Source organism: Amphiura filiformis, chromosome 1, assembly GCF_039555335.1.
Source record: "Amphiura filiformis chromosome 1, Afil_fr2py, whole genome shotgun sequence".
In the NCBI taxonomy this organism is placed as follows: domain Eukaryota; kingdom Metazoa; phylum Echinodermata; class Ophiuroidea; order Amphilepidida; family Amphiuridae; genus Amphiura; species Amphiura filiformis.
This window is the reverse complement of record NC_092628.1, coordinates 62,549,396-62,565,086: the sequence shown is the minus strand read 5'-3', so window position 1 is coordinate 62,565,086 and position 15,691 is coordinate 62,549,396. Positions and strand designations below refer to the sequence as shown.

The window sequence follows — 15,691 nt, the reverse complement described above, 5'->3', positions numbered from 1 at the left end:
TATTATTAGTAAAGGTTGAGTTATGGTGGTTTTTATTTCCCCTACCCCTTAATAATGCCGTATTTGACATGGTTATACATAGAAAAGTAACCTTTTCTCACATTTTATGGCTATCTACCTGACAATTAATGTCTGCTTTGCTTTAAAATAATACTAACACGTTTGAACAATCAATTAGCTACATATTAATTCCAAAATGAATTCATTATCATGAGTTGAAGTTGAGTTATGATGGTTTATATTTCCCCTACCCCTTAATATTGTTACACACGCTGCTACATGTGGAAAAGTAACTATTTTTTTACATTTTCAGTCTATTTTCCTGACAAACAGCGGTTGATCTCACCCCACACATATAAATATTCAAAATATTACATGAATGGCAACTTACCAAACAAATTTTGTTAATAGAAGTAATATAGTTCAGCCGAGTGACATATTAAGACACGTAAAACACCCCAACCCTGAACCCTATACACACCCCGCACCCACCCCACATACCCACCCCACATACCCACACACACGTACCCCAAACCCACACAACACAAACCAACATGCAAGCAAACATGCACATACATAAATATTTGAACCAGAACATCAAAGTTTGCCTAGATATGCTTGATATTAAAAACAAAATTAAAAAATGGAAACTTAATCAATTTTGAAAATAGAAATTGGCACAGTAGTAAAATTTGAAGCCAATGTCACAAAAACACCCAACCTACGCATTGTTGTGAAAAATCTGATTTTTCACTAGTGTATGGATTGGCCACTTCAAATCATGATCAAATGAAACCTAGGTTTGCTTTCAAATAATACTAGGCAGTTAGAACAATCAATTAGCTACATATTCATACCAAAATAAATTCATTATTATGAGTAAAAGTTGAGTTCTTGGAGTTAATATTTCACCTACCCCTTAATTTTGTCATATTTTTGGTGAATTTATGCGATTATACGTCCATACATAAAATGACCTGTAAAAAAAAAGTGATACCACAATTTGAGTCCACTACCTACCTAGCAGTGATCTAGAGGGTCCATACTAACTACCTATGGTGTCAAACCTTGTATGTAGTGGGGGATGAACCAAGTCCTTATTTAGGCCCCCTGTGGGATCTTGCTCCTGGACTAAAAGCACTTTCACTGAGAATTTGGGCCTCCAAATTAGGCTGATTCAACAGAAACTTTCATTATTTGCTATCCCCACCCCCCGGTTTCACAACTGAGTGATTGCTGTCACAAAATGTGCCATCACAAACACACTTGAGAGGACTTTCTAAAACTATTATAAAATGACAGACCTTCGTTATTAACATTGTATACATATGTTTCTAACAAGTTCTTCCAATATTATGCTGTGAGCTTCTTGCTCACTTGACAAGAATTCTTTTGATGTACTTTATCACAGCAAACTATTTTTCAAAACGTATCAATAGATTTAATTATTATATAAATTGATACCTGTCATAAATTTGGTGAAATCACTACAATACCAAAAAGTTTTTATTTCTTTCTTTCAATGGTATCACATATTTGAAACAGTGAAATGGTAAGCAATCAAATCCAATCATGAAGCTTGTAGCTTCATGATCCGATTAGTGACACTTTCTGTTTGCCACTTTCATTTATCGTCAACGGTATATTTCATTCACTAAAAATAAACATGCTCTTGAACTTTCCTTGTGTGCGTCTATCCCACTGTGAATTAAGATGTGAACAAGCATATATCTTGGAATAGTAATTACGCCATAATCTCTAAGTAAACTCGTACTAGTCACGATTTTGAAGCAGCAGTGCACAACCCCCAGTCCGTAGGCTACATAAAAACACTTGAATGTTCCAAGCGACTGCACATTACTTTCAATAAAGTGTGTGGTTTCAGCTTGTCTCTATCACCTTATGCAGCTATCAACCAAAATCTCAAAGCTACCCCCTCAAGCAATTCTCCTGATTGTTTCTTGGCAGCTAACCCCTGGCAGCTCACAAGTTTATTAATCCACCGAAGATGGAAGCGAAGTAAACTCACAACATTCAAAATGTCACAACATTTTTCAAAATGTTAAATTTGACATTTCTACTTCAAAATCTCAGTGATTCAGAACAAACAAGCCTAACATTGACAGCCGGTATAGACAGGTGCATCTCATCATTTTTATCCATATGCATTCTGTTCTTTATAAGAAGCTTCAATCTAGTTAACTTTTGTATGTATTATACTATAGTCTGTCTTGTCTTAAGTTGAGAGTAAGGTCATGTTGAATTTACTAACCTAATCCTGTGGGGTGTATATAAATGCATAGAAGCGCGGTTTAACCATACACTGGTGACACAACTGCGTAAACACACCAATTCGAATCAGCCATTGCAAAATCCAAGATGGACTTACTCTCAACTTGAGATGAGACACACTATAAGAGTAATAAGCTAAGATGATACAATGATAAGACATACATTTTAATTTTGGTACAAAATCTAGAGTATTGCAGGAAAACAAGAATGCCAATTACAAATGAACCAGCAACTACTATCTGAAGATGTCTGTTGATGAGTGCATAAGCAATTAATATTTGAACTATTTCAGTATGGCTAGATAATAATGCCTTGGCAATCAGGACATTTTTTAATCAAAACATGTTATGCCAGGAGGATGGTCATCATGTAAAAATGTAAATGTTTCGATTAACCTGCAATGGCAGTGTCTTTATATAAAGTTGTCTAACAAAGTATATTTTAGTAATGAATTACCCCCAAAACTAATGTGCATGGAAATATTAAAGTTGGTGTAATCAACCAAATAATTTGGCTGTGATAAGTTAAATTAAAGAAAGGTAATCTACAACAATTATCATCTTTAAAGATGAAGAAGTGAACAAATGCAGATGATTTCTTTCCAAAAATTTTAGGTGCTAGCTTTTTTGATCATTGTTTGATCAGACCCAACTTTAGAGGTCACAATTCCTCTTCCAAAGCTCATAATGCACCTTCAAAATAAACTGCAAGTAGATAATGATGCCATCTCCAATATAAATAGAAATATGCGAGGAGGGAGAGATTTAACAGGATCAGGTTCTCCTGTGACAAATGCGTTTTATGAGATCGCTGGTTTCAATCAAGATCGTGCCTACCATGCTATTGATATAAGCTAACCCGACTGCTTGTTTATTCACTACTATTGGCTACTACTGTCTCTGTAAACATCATTTCTAGCTGGTGCATGTGTGTCAGCTAGCGCTTGTGAGAAAACATAATGAAATGGCATAAAATGATATCGAATTTGGTCATTTTCCAAAATGTCTGTAATATGATACCTGTATGTGTGCATTATGATATTTTTGATCTGAAGCCAAAAAGTCGTCCCATGACTGCTCACTTAAGAAATATCTTGAAATACTTAAAGAAATACTTGATTTGTAGAAAATTTTGTTTAAAGTTACTGCACATACAAAAGAAGCTGCCCTATTATAAGCATATTGCTATATGAATAATGATAATTTACTGTGACTAATCCTGATGAACTTATTTACGGATACTGTGACTAAATACCGTAAAGATTCGCCTAATGGCGCATGGGCTCCCTTGACATAACTGGAATTTTAGGTACACACTAAAAGTGCCCTCCAGTAAAAATCTCACCAGGAAATAGGAGCATGGCCCCTTAATTCTTGTTGGGATTTCCAGGGGAGGGAGCTCTCTATTTGTACAACCTAAAGCAGAGGAGCCAATGCAGTATCTTTATGGTATTGCTTGTCCATCCAAATTGGATGATTTCAAGGTTAGATCATGGTAGACACAATCTTTATCATGTTTATTGAAACAAGCCATCTCATAAAATTGAGGCAATTGGGTAACTTTATTCTTATACCTTACTCTACATGAGCAACTACACACCTTACAGAATTCACATTTTGATTCAATGTAAATCTCTAATGAGATTATGTCTGCATTTAATACATGTGCATCATCATCTTTTTTAATATCATGATTAGCTATGTATGTTTGGAGAGTGTATTGCAACATCATGAACGAAGGGTCATTCACATAGGACGAGAGAGGCATGTACAGGTGACCAAGATTGTCCTTGCGAGCTGTATCTAGTCAAGAGAATTTCAAGCTACTCAATCTAAACCATATATGTGGGGGTAGGTGTGCACCTCAACTTGTAAACATCCTAAAAGCACTATGCAACTGAGCAGCAAGAAGAGTATAATCAACTAATTATTATTACCTAAAACATTCAACAAAAATGGTCTCAAATTGCTCTACAATTCTGGTAAATGGTGTGATCTTTTTAGCAGTTTAAATTTCTTCTCCAAATTATAGCATTTGCTTAAAAAGGTATCTTTAAAATAACAACATAATCCCCAAATGAAAAAAAGTGCATTGATTTACTGTGCTATGCACAGGCATAAACATACAAGCATTATCAAACATTACAGAAAGTTACAGGACATTTTGCAATGATACAAAATGCTGTGGTGGCTCAATGGATCAGAAATGACATGCATTTTTTACAGATATAATTTCCTACATTATAGAATCCTTTTATTTATTTCTTAGTTTAATGCTTATCAATAGAGCAAGTGACGTCAAATCACACATCAAATTTAACATTTCAAACTCCAGCCATAGGCCTATATATCAGTAATAATACATATCTCATCACATCCAGGCATGATACATGTAAAAACCCACACATTTTGCCAAGGAGCATTATATTGTTTATGGTGTATGATCGTATGACAACATCAATGATATATTTCATCTGACGTCTCAGTGTTATAAATAATAGAACAAATCTAATATTGCAGCTATATAACCAACTACAAGGTCTATTCATATGGAAAGCTACTGTTCTGAGTTCATAAAAACAGCTTAATAATAAAACTAAAGAACATATGCCCCTTTGCATTGAAAAGAATAAGGCATTCCAATAAAATCACTTGTAACTCAACATGAATGGTTATTTTATATAAAACTATAATCTAAAAGCAAGACATAATTTTAATATTGGTAAATATTATGAGAGATTTACAAGCACGGTTTTTCTAAGTAACAGCATGAAATGTGATTTGACTTACATTAACAGGCTTTTTAAAGATTAGGGGTGGTGCAATAATTATCTGACCTGGTGTTTTCATTTTCTTGGAATTCAAATATCAAAAGCTTGCCCATTCCCTCAAGCATATATTATATATTACAGAGTTATAATAGTCCAGGCTGCATATGTACGACACCGTCATTTCTTTAAAAGGCCATTTTATTGTCAACATTTTCAACACATGTGTAGCAAATGTACCATTTCCATTTCATGAATCTATTTGTTTGTTTGTTTGAAAATATCCAGCAAATTCAGAATAAAAGATCCCTTTGATATTTACTTCATCTTTGTACTTAAACTTCAGGGTCATTCATAGGTTTAAATTTTGATGATGAAAACAAGTCATGTTTATGTCTGAATTGTCTTTGTACACATGTTAACTCCAAATTTGCCACTTGAAGAAACTGTAAGCATACAGATGTTCTTGTTTCAGCAATGCCAACTCTAGATTTTGCTGAGCTTCTGGTTGATTTGGTCTTGCAAATCACCAAGTGCTCTTTACATGTACATGTCTTCAAATTTAGAGCCTTCCATCAAGTAAACCACTTTGCTGTGTGCAATCACACAGAATTTGGAATGAATAACCACAAGAGCCAATAATTCACTAGGACCTAAAATGTACCAATTTCATAAGGAGATGTTTTTTTGGAACCCCTAGTATAACAACATAATGGGTTTTTTTTCCATGAATGACATTTGCATATTGGGGATCATAAACTTATACCCCATAACATATGGTCACTTTCAAATTGTTACTGATATGTGCAAGGTTATTGAACTATGCCCTAAAAGTGCAACCATTTTAGATTCTAATGAACGAAACCCCAAAAGGCAATGATTATACATGTTAAACCCGCTGGTCTATGTCACAAAGGTCGAGCCATCTCTAGCAAGCTTTTAATTAAATGTTGCCATTTTATTTATCCTGATGGGCTACCCATGTATGCTGTCCTTTACTACTATCAGCCTTAAATTGAAATTCCCTGTTCATGTTTGCACATAGGGGAAATCAGATCAGGCCAGGCAGATGGGATTGCAAATCTTTTAATGCGATGGAGAGTACTTGCATAGAAGGAAATATGGTCCATTGATAAGCAGGGTCATCATATATGCAGTACATAACACATAAAGCCTATGGGGTAGGCTTCCATGTATGCACCATCAATACTAACAAGTAAACTTCCTGCACTTACGTGCAGTCTCTCTCCAAATTTTTACAAAAATATTTTAAAGGAAAGAGAAATGTTGACATCAAAATACCAGATGCATGCCCACTGCCTAGAGAGCAGCTTTGCAGACTTGAGCCCCAAGTTTATGCCCAAAATGTGAAATCATCCTATTGCCACTTGCTTCCCCCAGGTATGCTCCCAGGGGTGAAGGTTTATGGGAACACCCCTGGAAGCAGCTGACAATATCATTTGCACAGCTTTGAGTTTTACTAAATGAGTTCTTTTTGGAATAGGCTTTGCCTAATTTAAACCCTATATGTGACCAACCACCACAAATGAGCTGTTATGTCAGCAGTGCTAGTTTTGAAATCTGATCCATTGAATTTGTCAAAAAACAGTAAAATAACAAAGATACCAACCAATTTATTGCTTTTTACTACCTCGCATCAAGCAATATGGACATGTAATTTTACAAAGCTTACTTTGAGGAGAATTTGCCTAGCCAAAGTGAAAATGCCGACATTACAGCCTATTTGTGATGGATGGTCACATATTGCTGGTAGGAGCATGAAAGAACATCATAAGTGACAACGTTATACAAAGAGAGTTATAACCTTATTGCATGGTGCCACAGATCTGCCCTTAATAAAGCAGTATTGACAAGGAAACAACACAGTAGATATCACCTTTTTCCATGGGTGCCAGAGATAGCAATATGCAATAAATCAACTGGGATGAGAAGCAATTACAGAACTCCTCCATCGTGATCAATACTAAGAAGGACATATTCCTGTCTGCCTGGGAATTTATGAAATCTTGCTTTTTTTGCAAAATAACCAAAGGCTATCATGGCTATGATTGGGATGGATTGGAAGTGTACACAAATATGCAGTATCACAAATTCATAAAGGGCATGAAATCAAGCGAAGTTCATTTTACAAAATATTCTTGCTAAATAACTATTCTTTCACATTCTTTTCCAAGTAACACTCCCCGTTTGAAGTAGTTACCTTTGCATTATCTTTACCATAGTTGGCGAGGAAAAATGATTAAGCATGGTTTGCTGTAATTCAATGGAAACCCACATCACTCCCATACACATACAAACATCCTAATACTTGTATATACTATCAACCGGGGACACACACACATGCGTCTGAAAAAACACCATTCAACCAGGGACACACACATTTAATTTTTTACTATCCAACTGGGCCACTTTCCCAACTGGGAAATCACCCTCCAACTGGGGACCGTCCTATACCGGGTAGCTGCAGACTCATGTTTATATAATGTGACATTTGGGCCAGCCTGACATATCCTGCCAACTGGGGACATCCATAGTTCCTGTGGGTCCGCATTTCAACAGTGGTTTGTCATGTCTGTGTTCTCCTCTGGTTACATCTATCACCTGTTATATTCTTACCTCCCATATCTCCTCTTCTCCCTCCTTGTCTCTTTCTCCTTCCTCCGATGGTGACTTCATCATCTGAACTTGAGGTCTCTGATTCACTCTCACTGTGTTCTGTAATACAAATGGAAGAAACAACAACAAAATGTTTTAGACAATCCTGTGTGCTAATTAATCATCATGTTCCTTGATCTTTAAGTGCATTGTTCTTCTTTAAATTGGTGCAAAGACAGTTACACTTATTGTAGTATTTACCCCTGCATTATCACTCCGCATATGTGAAGAAACTAAATTAAATCAAACTAAATTCATCCTAACACGCCTGAGTACTACAAAATACTACTTGGTATATGCACTGAACCTGTGTGCATCTCACATGATGTGATGAAGCAGTCACCCTGTGATATAGAGGCACGCTTTTGTTGGCCCGGTCAGCGAAAGACCTGTAGCTAAGTGTCGCCGATCTAGTGTTTGGCATGTGAGGGGTCTCGGGTTCAAATCCCACCCAGAGCAAACAACTTATTTGTTTTCTCTCTTTATTCCTTCCTTCTTTCCCTTCTAGTCGCCATAACACCGTTGGGTGTTGGGGTTAAACCAGTTCCTTCCTGTTATTGTTAACTTTGTTGTTATAATATCTTCAGCCATTTCAGTTATTTTTGTCCCGTTTGATGCTATTTCTGACACAGGTCAGACGCACTTGTCAGTTGATGTATTGGCTTGATAATTGCTGCTATTTATAACTGCTCAAATCAATGTTATATCACATAGCAGCATCACAAGAAAGATGCTTTGACATTTGCAGAAAAGTATATTTACCTAGCAACATCACAAGAAAGCTACACATTTGGATTTACCACAAGTCCACAAGTTTTTGATTTACCACAAGATACTAACAGTTTTAAATTACTTGGAACACTCTTAAGAGATGATTAATGTGAACAAACTTTAAATTCAATATCTTTTGACAGTAGATAATATGACCCAAAATAAAAGATTTGCTTGAGTAATATCATATCAGAATCTGAACTTGTATGATCCAAAGAATTAAATAGGAGATCATGTGCTTTCTGAAGGAAATCCTGGAAAATTCCCTCCACAGACTTGTCATGCATGAGGACAAAATCTGTATATCTGTATGTGTTTCAATTAACAAATGCTAATAAAAAAGCGCAGTGATTTATAGTGCGCTACGCACAGGTACAACGCCTACACATTGATCCACAAGTCTCAGCACACCATACAGATTGTTGCTGACCACTATGGCCCCATATCATTCCATAAACCATTTAACAACAACTCAGGGTCTTTGCAGCTTCAAGAGCGCACACCCTTAGACATTCCACAATTGACCTTCGCAGCCAGGATCAGCTCCCAGAATTTCGTACAGGTTACAATGAGACAATTAGCAGTAAGTTCAATTGCATTGAGTTAGCTTGAAATTCCCCTTGTCTAGGCGAATTTCAAGCTAACTCAATTTTTCCACGAGTGTACTTAACAATCACCAGGGTTTGAACATGCAACCTCTCACACCAATCATACCAATAACTGAACAATACTTGTCAATAACACAAAGAATGTGTTATAAGGTTTCCTTTCATAGCATTTAGAGTGTTTAAAACAATACAAACATTTGTAGTTCTCAATACAAACATCACAATTTAATTTATCCTGATCATTTAAAAGCAGATCATAACAGAATCAATAGTCCATAATTAACATATCAGTTCACACTAATGGGAGGTTTCAGTTGCATCACATCCCACTCATTATACTAGCTACCAACACAACCACTCATTGTAGTTGGTATGTACCAGACTGGTGATTGTCAATTAGTGTGTTACAGGTCACCATATGGTGCGTTGGTATCACATCAGCTGCTTACAAGCAAATCTAACCACAACTAAACTACTTCCAATAGCTTTCTACACATATACATGTCTAGCTTCACTTTTTGCAAGCATCTATTTTTTCTGAATCTTTACACAAACCACATAACTAACAACCCTTATCCATTTTAGATGGCCTAAGGCAATAGAACATATTAGTTCGATCTTTCGATCGACCATCAATGCCTGGTCTATCCTTATTATTTATGAAATCAAGTAATTAACTACTATAAGTATCTTTGCCTGTATTGATATTGTTCAATATCAATTGACCAGTCATTCTGATCAATTAGTTGTTAGCTTATTAATAATAAGCACCAACGGTCGATCCAAAGATCAAACAAATTTGGTTCTGGTGCCTAATAATTCTAATCATTATTTCTACAGCAACCTGCTCTTAATTTGACCTTGAAGAGACCTCTCAAAAGGCTTTCCGCTCCTTATGCCCTCCAATGTATAAAATGCAAATGTCTGCCACATCTAGCATTGTCTACCTCTTGTGTTTGTTCTCATGTGACAATATTGTGTCTGCAACCTTAGTGGGTTATATTACTTTCACATTATGTAATGTTGTAGCCTAATTTATTACTTCTGAGTTAACATTTTATAAACCTACTACTATAATAATCTAGCATCTGTTCAATACATTACTTCTGCCCATCCCATGAGGAAATTGTCTGTCTAAAACGACAAACACACTTGTTAATGTTATGAGGATTGCTTTATTTGGTACTCATCAAAGTAAAAGAGGCAAACTGTTGGGCTCCAGTTAACTAATCACTTGGACATCCACATTCTTGCCATTCATAATGTTTTATTTTATCAACAAAAACCAACTTCTCTTTGACTCCAAAAGAGCAATTTCATCCATAAATGCAAGCAACCAGACTACAAAGTCATCATTGCACGTACAACACGTTGCATTCATGACACTGAATCAGACTAGCATGTAGACAAACATAATGATCCATCACACAAGAGACACAGAAGCCAGGGAATCTGCATGAAAGGAAGGAAGGATTATTGACAACATAAGATTGAATACCACAGCATACCCTCCAAACTTGAATTTGCAATTCATCATTGTCAGCATTTTAACCCAAAATCAGCAGATTTGACAATCGATTAAAGAAAGTCTGCATTTGATAAATTTAAAGAAAGTCTGCATTTGATAAATTTATGTTTTTAAAGACAAAAGGTCCAAACAAATATTTATTTATTGGTTTAATCTACATCTGCCACAGTGGATTCAAATTTTACTACTGGGTCACTGAGCCTAGGGGCCAGATATAAAATTTTGCTCAAAATATTTAAACACAAAACACTTGCTCACACATCAGTATTTGTTCCTCTGTTGGCTACACAGCTCTACGTCTATTCAGGGATTATACATTAATGCTACTACTTGGCTCTGTATGAGAGGACTAAAGCACAAGTTTGAAATTTTGATGACTTATCAAATTCACTGACAAAATTGATGGATAAATAAATAAAAAGCTTCTACAATGTAGCCTAATTCCGATGTAATTGAACAAATCCCTGTATACTATTTATTCTGCTTTGCATCACATACATTGTCACCTTGTAAAATAACAATTATATGATAATGAATAGATTGCATGACAAGGTAATGGAGGGGCACTGCCTTTCCCATACAGCAGTATGAAAGCAATACTAGTAAGTCATTAAATGATGGGCCTAATAGCCACAGGGCTAGAGTAGGGGCACTATGGGAAACGATGAGACTGATTGACTGAGAGAAAAGCAATAATCATTACTTTAATGGACTCATATACTTTCATACGTGATGAACAATTGAACATACATGGTCAACTGGACATTATTGTACAATTATGTAGACTTATGCATAATCCACTTGCCCATCGGGCATACTGTAGCTGTACATATACACATAACACTGACTTGTATTAATTTGTGCAAAACTGATTGAGTTTCTACATCTGATCTTTTCAGTGACCATACTCGGACTCCGGATGCTCCCTCTGCTTGCTAGCACTCCAAATGGACTACTGATTTAATTGTGGTTAAAATCCTTAAAACGTGCATCTATGGCAAAGTCGTCTGACAACTAAAATTAGCCATGATGTAATGCATCATTAAATGGATCTGGCTTGTGATTGGTGGCCCAGATCTTGTGATGATTTAAATCCTCCGGCCATGTGCCATAACCACATTGTAGCATACACAACTATCTGTAGAATTTGGGTTTATGCAAAAGTAACATTGTACGCTTAGCATGCTCTCTTTAATTTCTGGATTGAATAGTCAATCAAAAGGATTGATTTTTCCAACTTTGCAGACTGCCAGTTAGGGACAAATCTTTTTTGTACAATCTTTTAAAATGTTTGGTCAATTTTTTTCAAACCTGATTTTTGGCATATTTGTAATGTTTACATTTGAGATGAATATACCTAATATTTGACTCAGGTTTCTACAGAGCAACTACTTACAAACCCACATACACATACTCAAGTAACCCTAGTCCCTGGATCCGACATATCTGGCTGCAGTTTGTTGCAGATTACCTATATAACCAAACCATAGCAATCATAGTATGGTATCAAGTGCCACTCATGGCTGTGTCTCTACTCTCTACTATACTCAAAATCTACAGTTACCACTGTATTATTGGTAAGCTGACCATGATTAGGTAGGTCCAATCCTAACATTATTAGCTCTTACAAGAAAACAACTTGACTATATCGGTTTCTCAAATCTTTTCTATTCCAATTATGAAAGGTCACTAGGTAATTTGATGACCGATTTTATAAGCAGCAACCACAGCTTTATATCACAACTTGGGCTTACGCAACATCTGCTTGCTTACGGTTTATTAAGAAATCTGATTACATAATGATGGTAAGATTTTCCAAAAAAATAGGCGGAACTGACTGGTTCAATGCAGTTCTACACACAACAAGGCCCTATATTGAGTTAGAAAAAATTCAGATTTGGAAATCCAATCAAAAAGGTGCTACAAAAGAATGTTGGTAAAGTTACCATGGATATGTTACCACTTACGGAGGATCAAGCCTGTAATTAAAGTTCCCTCAATGTTGATATTAAGATTAGATTGGCACTATCGTAACACATGCAGGCTATGCAAGAGCATATATATCCTAGGAAATGGAGAAGCACTCCTTTTAATACACCTGTACGTCATCAGATTGATTTGTAAAAAAAAAAAATAGTCTAAAACTTTGCTTTTAACCTTACCTATACAACATAACATACAGATTTTTTGAAACGTGCTGCCTGTGTACAGATAGAGTAATGGACAAAGCACTTTTGCAGCAAAAAAAAAATAAATTCAAACACAACCTATATACATGTATATTCACTTTGTATCGCATTTGCTCCATTTCAGGGCATCCCTGAAGCTAACATGAAATAGTATATCTACATGACTCTATCCTATACAACAACAGCAGATTGCACTTATCACATGTAGAATTTGAAGCATAGAGTGCAATAGTACCCAGTGAATGTAATTATCTAACACGATTATGTTCAACACATAGTGAATGAAGGTGTCTGACTGATGATGAATATCAAACATAATTTGAGCCTCCTCCTCGGCATTTTGTTCAATATCAGGAGAAAATTTTCATATACCATTACATAGATATCTGAATTTTGACATCACTCGCAAAATCTCATTAGTGAACAAACAAATTACTGTCAAAAACATCTCATTGGACTTGTTATTAGTAAAGATTCTTCTTACGTTTCATGCTAATTACATTGCACTATGGGAAGAGATTAACACTGTATTTGCGTGATGCCATATATGAGCTGTATGAATTCATCATTACAGTATGTTGCCATCCCATTATGAAAATCCTTCATTTAGTACAAAAACATGTGAACTTGCTTTCATTGAGTTAAGACACAGCTTACTTTTGCTCCGAGCTTGTTGTCTTGTTTGCTACTGAGTTGTATTTGAACTTAACTTTTTGAATTGAATTTGTTTTTAAACTACAACATGTAGTTTTTGTTGTTTGATTTTATATCTTGTTGTCTGTCCCTGAAGAAGAGCAGTTTATCTACTTGAAACATTGGTTGGGTTTTGTTTTGTTTGTCTGTTTGGTTTAGTTTGTCTGATAATGTGCACAGTATCACTTGTACACTTTTGTACTGTTTTCATGACACTTCTGTGGGCTCTAGAAATGGCAATTTTTGGCCTCGAACTTTGCCTGTGTTTGTGCATACATTGGTTGTTTGGCTCATCGTGTCTGCTTATGTGCACATAGCACAGCGATTTCATCACTTGTTCCAGTGCACTTTTGTATTCCCATTGATCCCTGTTTTTTTGTAGGTTTAACACTTCTGTGGGCCTTGGAATTGGTCATTTTTGGCTACCAAACTTTACCTACTTCCATGCCTACATATTTTGTTGTGGTTTTGCATACCGTCTAGTCTGTATTTTACTTATTTCCCCATGTCAAGTTGGTGTACCTTACTCTTTTTCTTTCAATTTTTTGCCATTCATTTTAAAAGCTTTAACATCTTAATATTAACATCTCAATGTGAATAATCATATCATAATATTTATTTCAATATCTCAATTATCAATATCAAATTTTCCATTCAAATCTCTTGCATATAGTGTATTGTATTCACATACCTTGATAACACTCATGTTCAGCCTCACACACTATCATAAAAATATCAAATTATCACTAGTGTATCGAAAATATCGCATGAATATATTCTGGTCTTAAATTGGTTTCAAAAATGAAGTCAATTTCAAACACAATTATCTTCTGTTAGATATTGATGTCTTTTAATGATACCTATTTAGAATTATTGACGCTTGACTACATACATGCTGTTACTTGTGTTCTAGAGCAATTTCCTTTTTTCCTATAGACATTTCTTGTGAACTGTTAATACATATGGGGTCTTTCATTACTTTGTGAAGGTGTACAAAATAAAAAGAATTGTATTTTATATCAAAGAAAAACATTGCTGTTAAGATGGTATTCTCTACTGAGTACTGAAGGTAATATGTGACATGAATGATCAAGGGGAATGAGTCACATGTCGACCTGGTTGGAAATTAGTTTTACAATGCTTGTAAAGAGGACATTAGAGCTTTCAGAAACTGAAAACAACATGTTGATATGATTTTTCTTTGTGAAGTTACATCAATTTATCAATCACTGAAAACAATATAAAACAAAACATTTTCTTTGCCAATATCTCAAAATCAATATTAGCAACATCCGGCTCATTGCCCTTGATCGTGTCACATATTACATTACATGATCATGTACCAGATATCATGACTATGGATGAGGGCATCAAAATAATATGATGGATTGCTTGTTTACATGCATTTGATGTCAAATCCTACTATTTTTTTTTTTTCTACTTCTACTTCAATTTAGTAGATTAGATTAGATGTTCTCATGCAAGAGTGGTACTAATTTGGACTGTCCACTTTCCCAATCGCCCATCTAGATGGTGGTCAGGTCACCAGCTAATGTCTTGCTTCTGGACATATATACACCCCCTCCCTCACAGATCCAAAATGTATTTTCTTTCATCCACTGTTCGCTTCAAATGGCAATGCTCTCCAAGTTTAGTACTGATAACTTTATATACTCCTACATAAAAGAAATCAATTTATTTTCCTGGGGAGTACATTCAATTAGTGTATTACCACTATAATATATTTCTTCCAATCTATATTTACCATCTTTCCAACATGCCACTAGTAACATAATAAGGATTTGTATAATATTTGTACTAACTGATATCTAATATCATCTTACACAATTGAATACCTGAGTGGAAGAAGGGCCCAACTCCAATTGTTTACAAAAATGAGTTAGACTCAGCATTTTATTGCCAGCAGACTGTTCTTCCATGTGTGCGAAAGATGAGCCAAAATCCACTCTCCAAATAGTCTTCCACATACACTTAATCATGGTTTTCATGGAAGAAAGGCCCAACTCCATGGAGTTGGGCCCTTCTTCCACAAATATTGGGTGAAAGAGGAATTTTGTTCATCCATGGAAATCTGCTTTTCACTACAATAAACTTTCTTGCTAGCATATTACATGCTTCTACTCGTGCAATTAATGGATAATTATCA

At 35.4% G+C, this 15,691-nt stretch overlaps 1 protein-coding gene across 1 annotated transcript in view; it reads right to left on the bottom strand.

Moving 5' to 3' along the window:
- LOC140150530 (rabphilin-3A-like) overlaps positions 1–15,691 on the bottom strand; it is a 128,866-nt gene that overhangs the window by 65,970 nt on the left and 47,205 nt on the right. Inside the window, exon 7 of the mRNA XM_072172563.1 lies at positions 7,697–7,795. Within this exon, the coding sequence (XP_072028664.1) occupies positions 7,697–7,795 (99 nt within the window). The remainder of the gene's footprint in view (positions 1–7,696; positions 7,796–15,691) is intronic.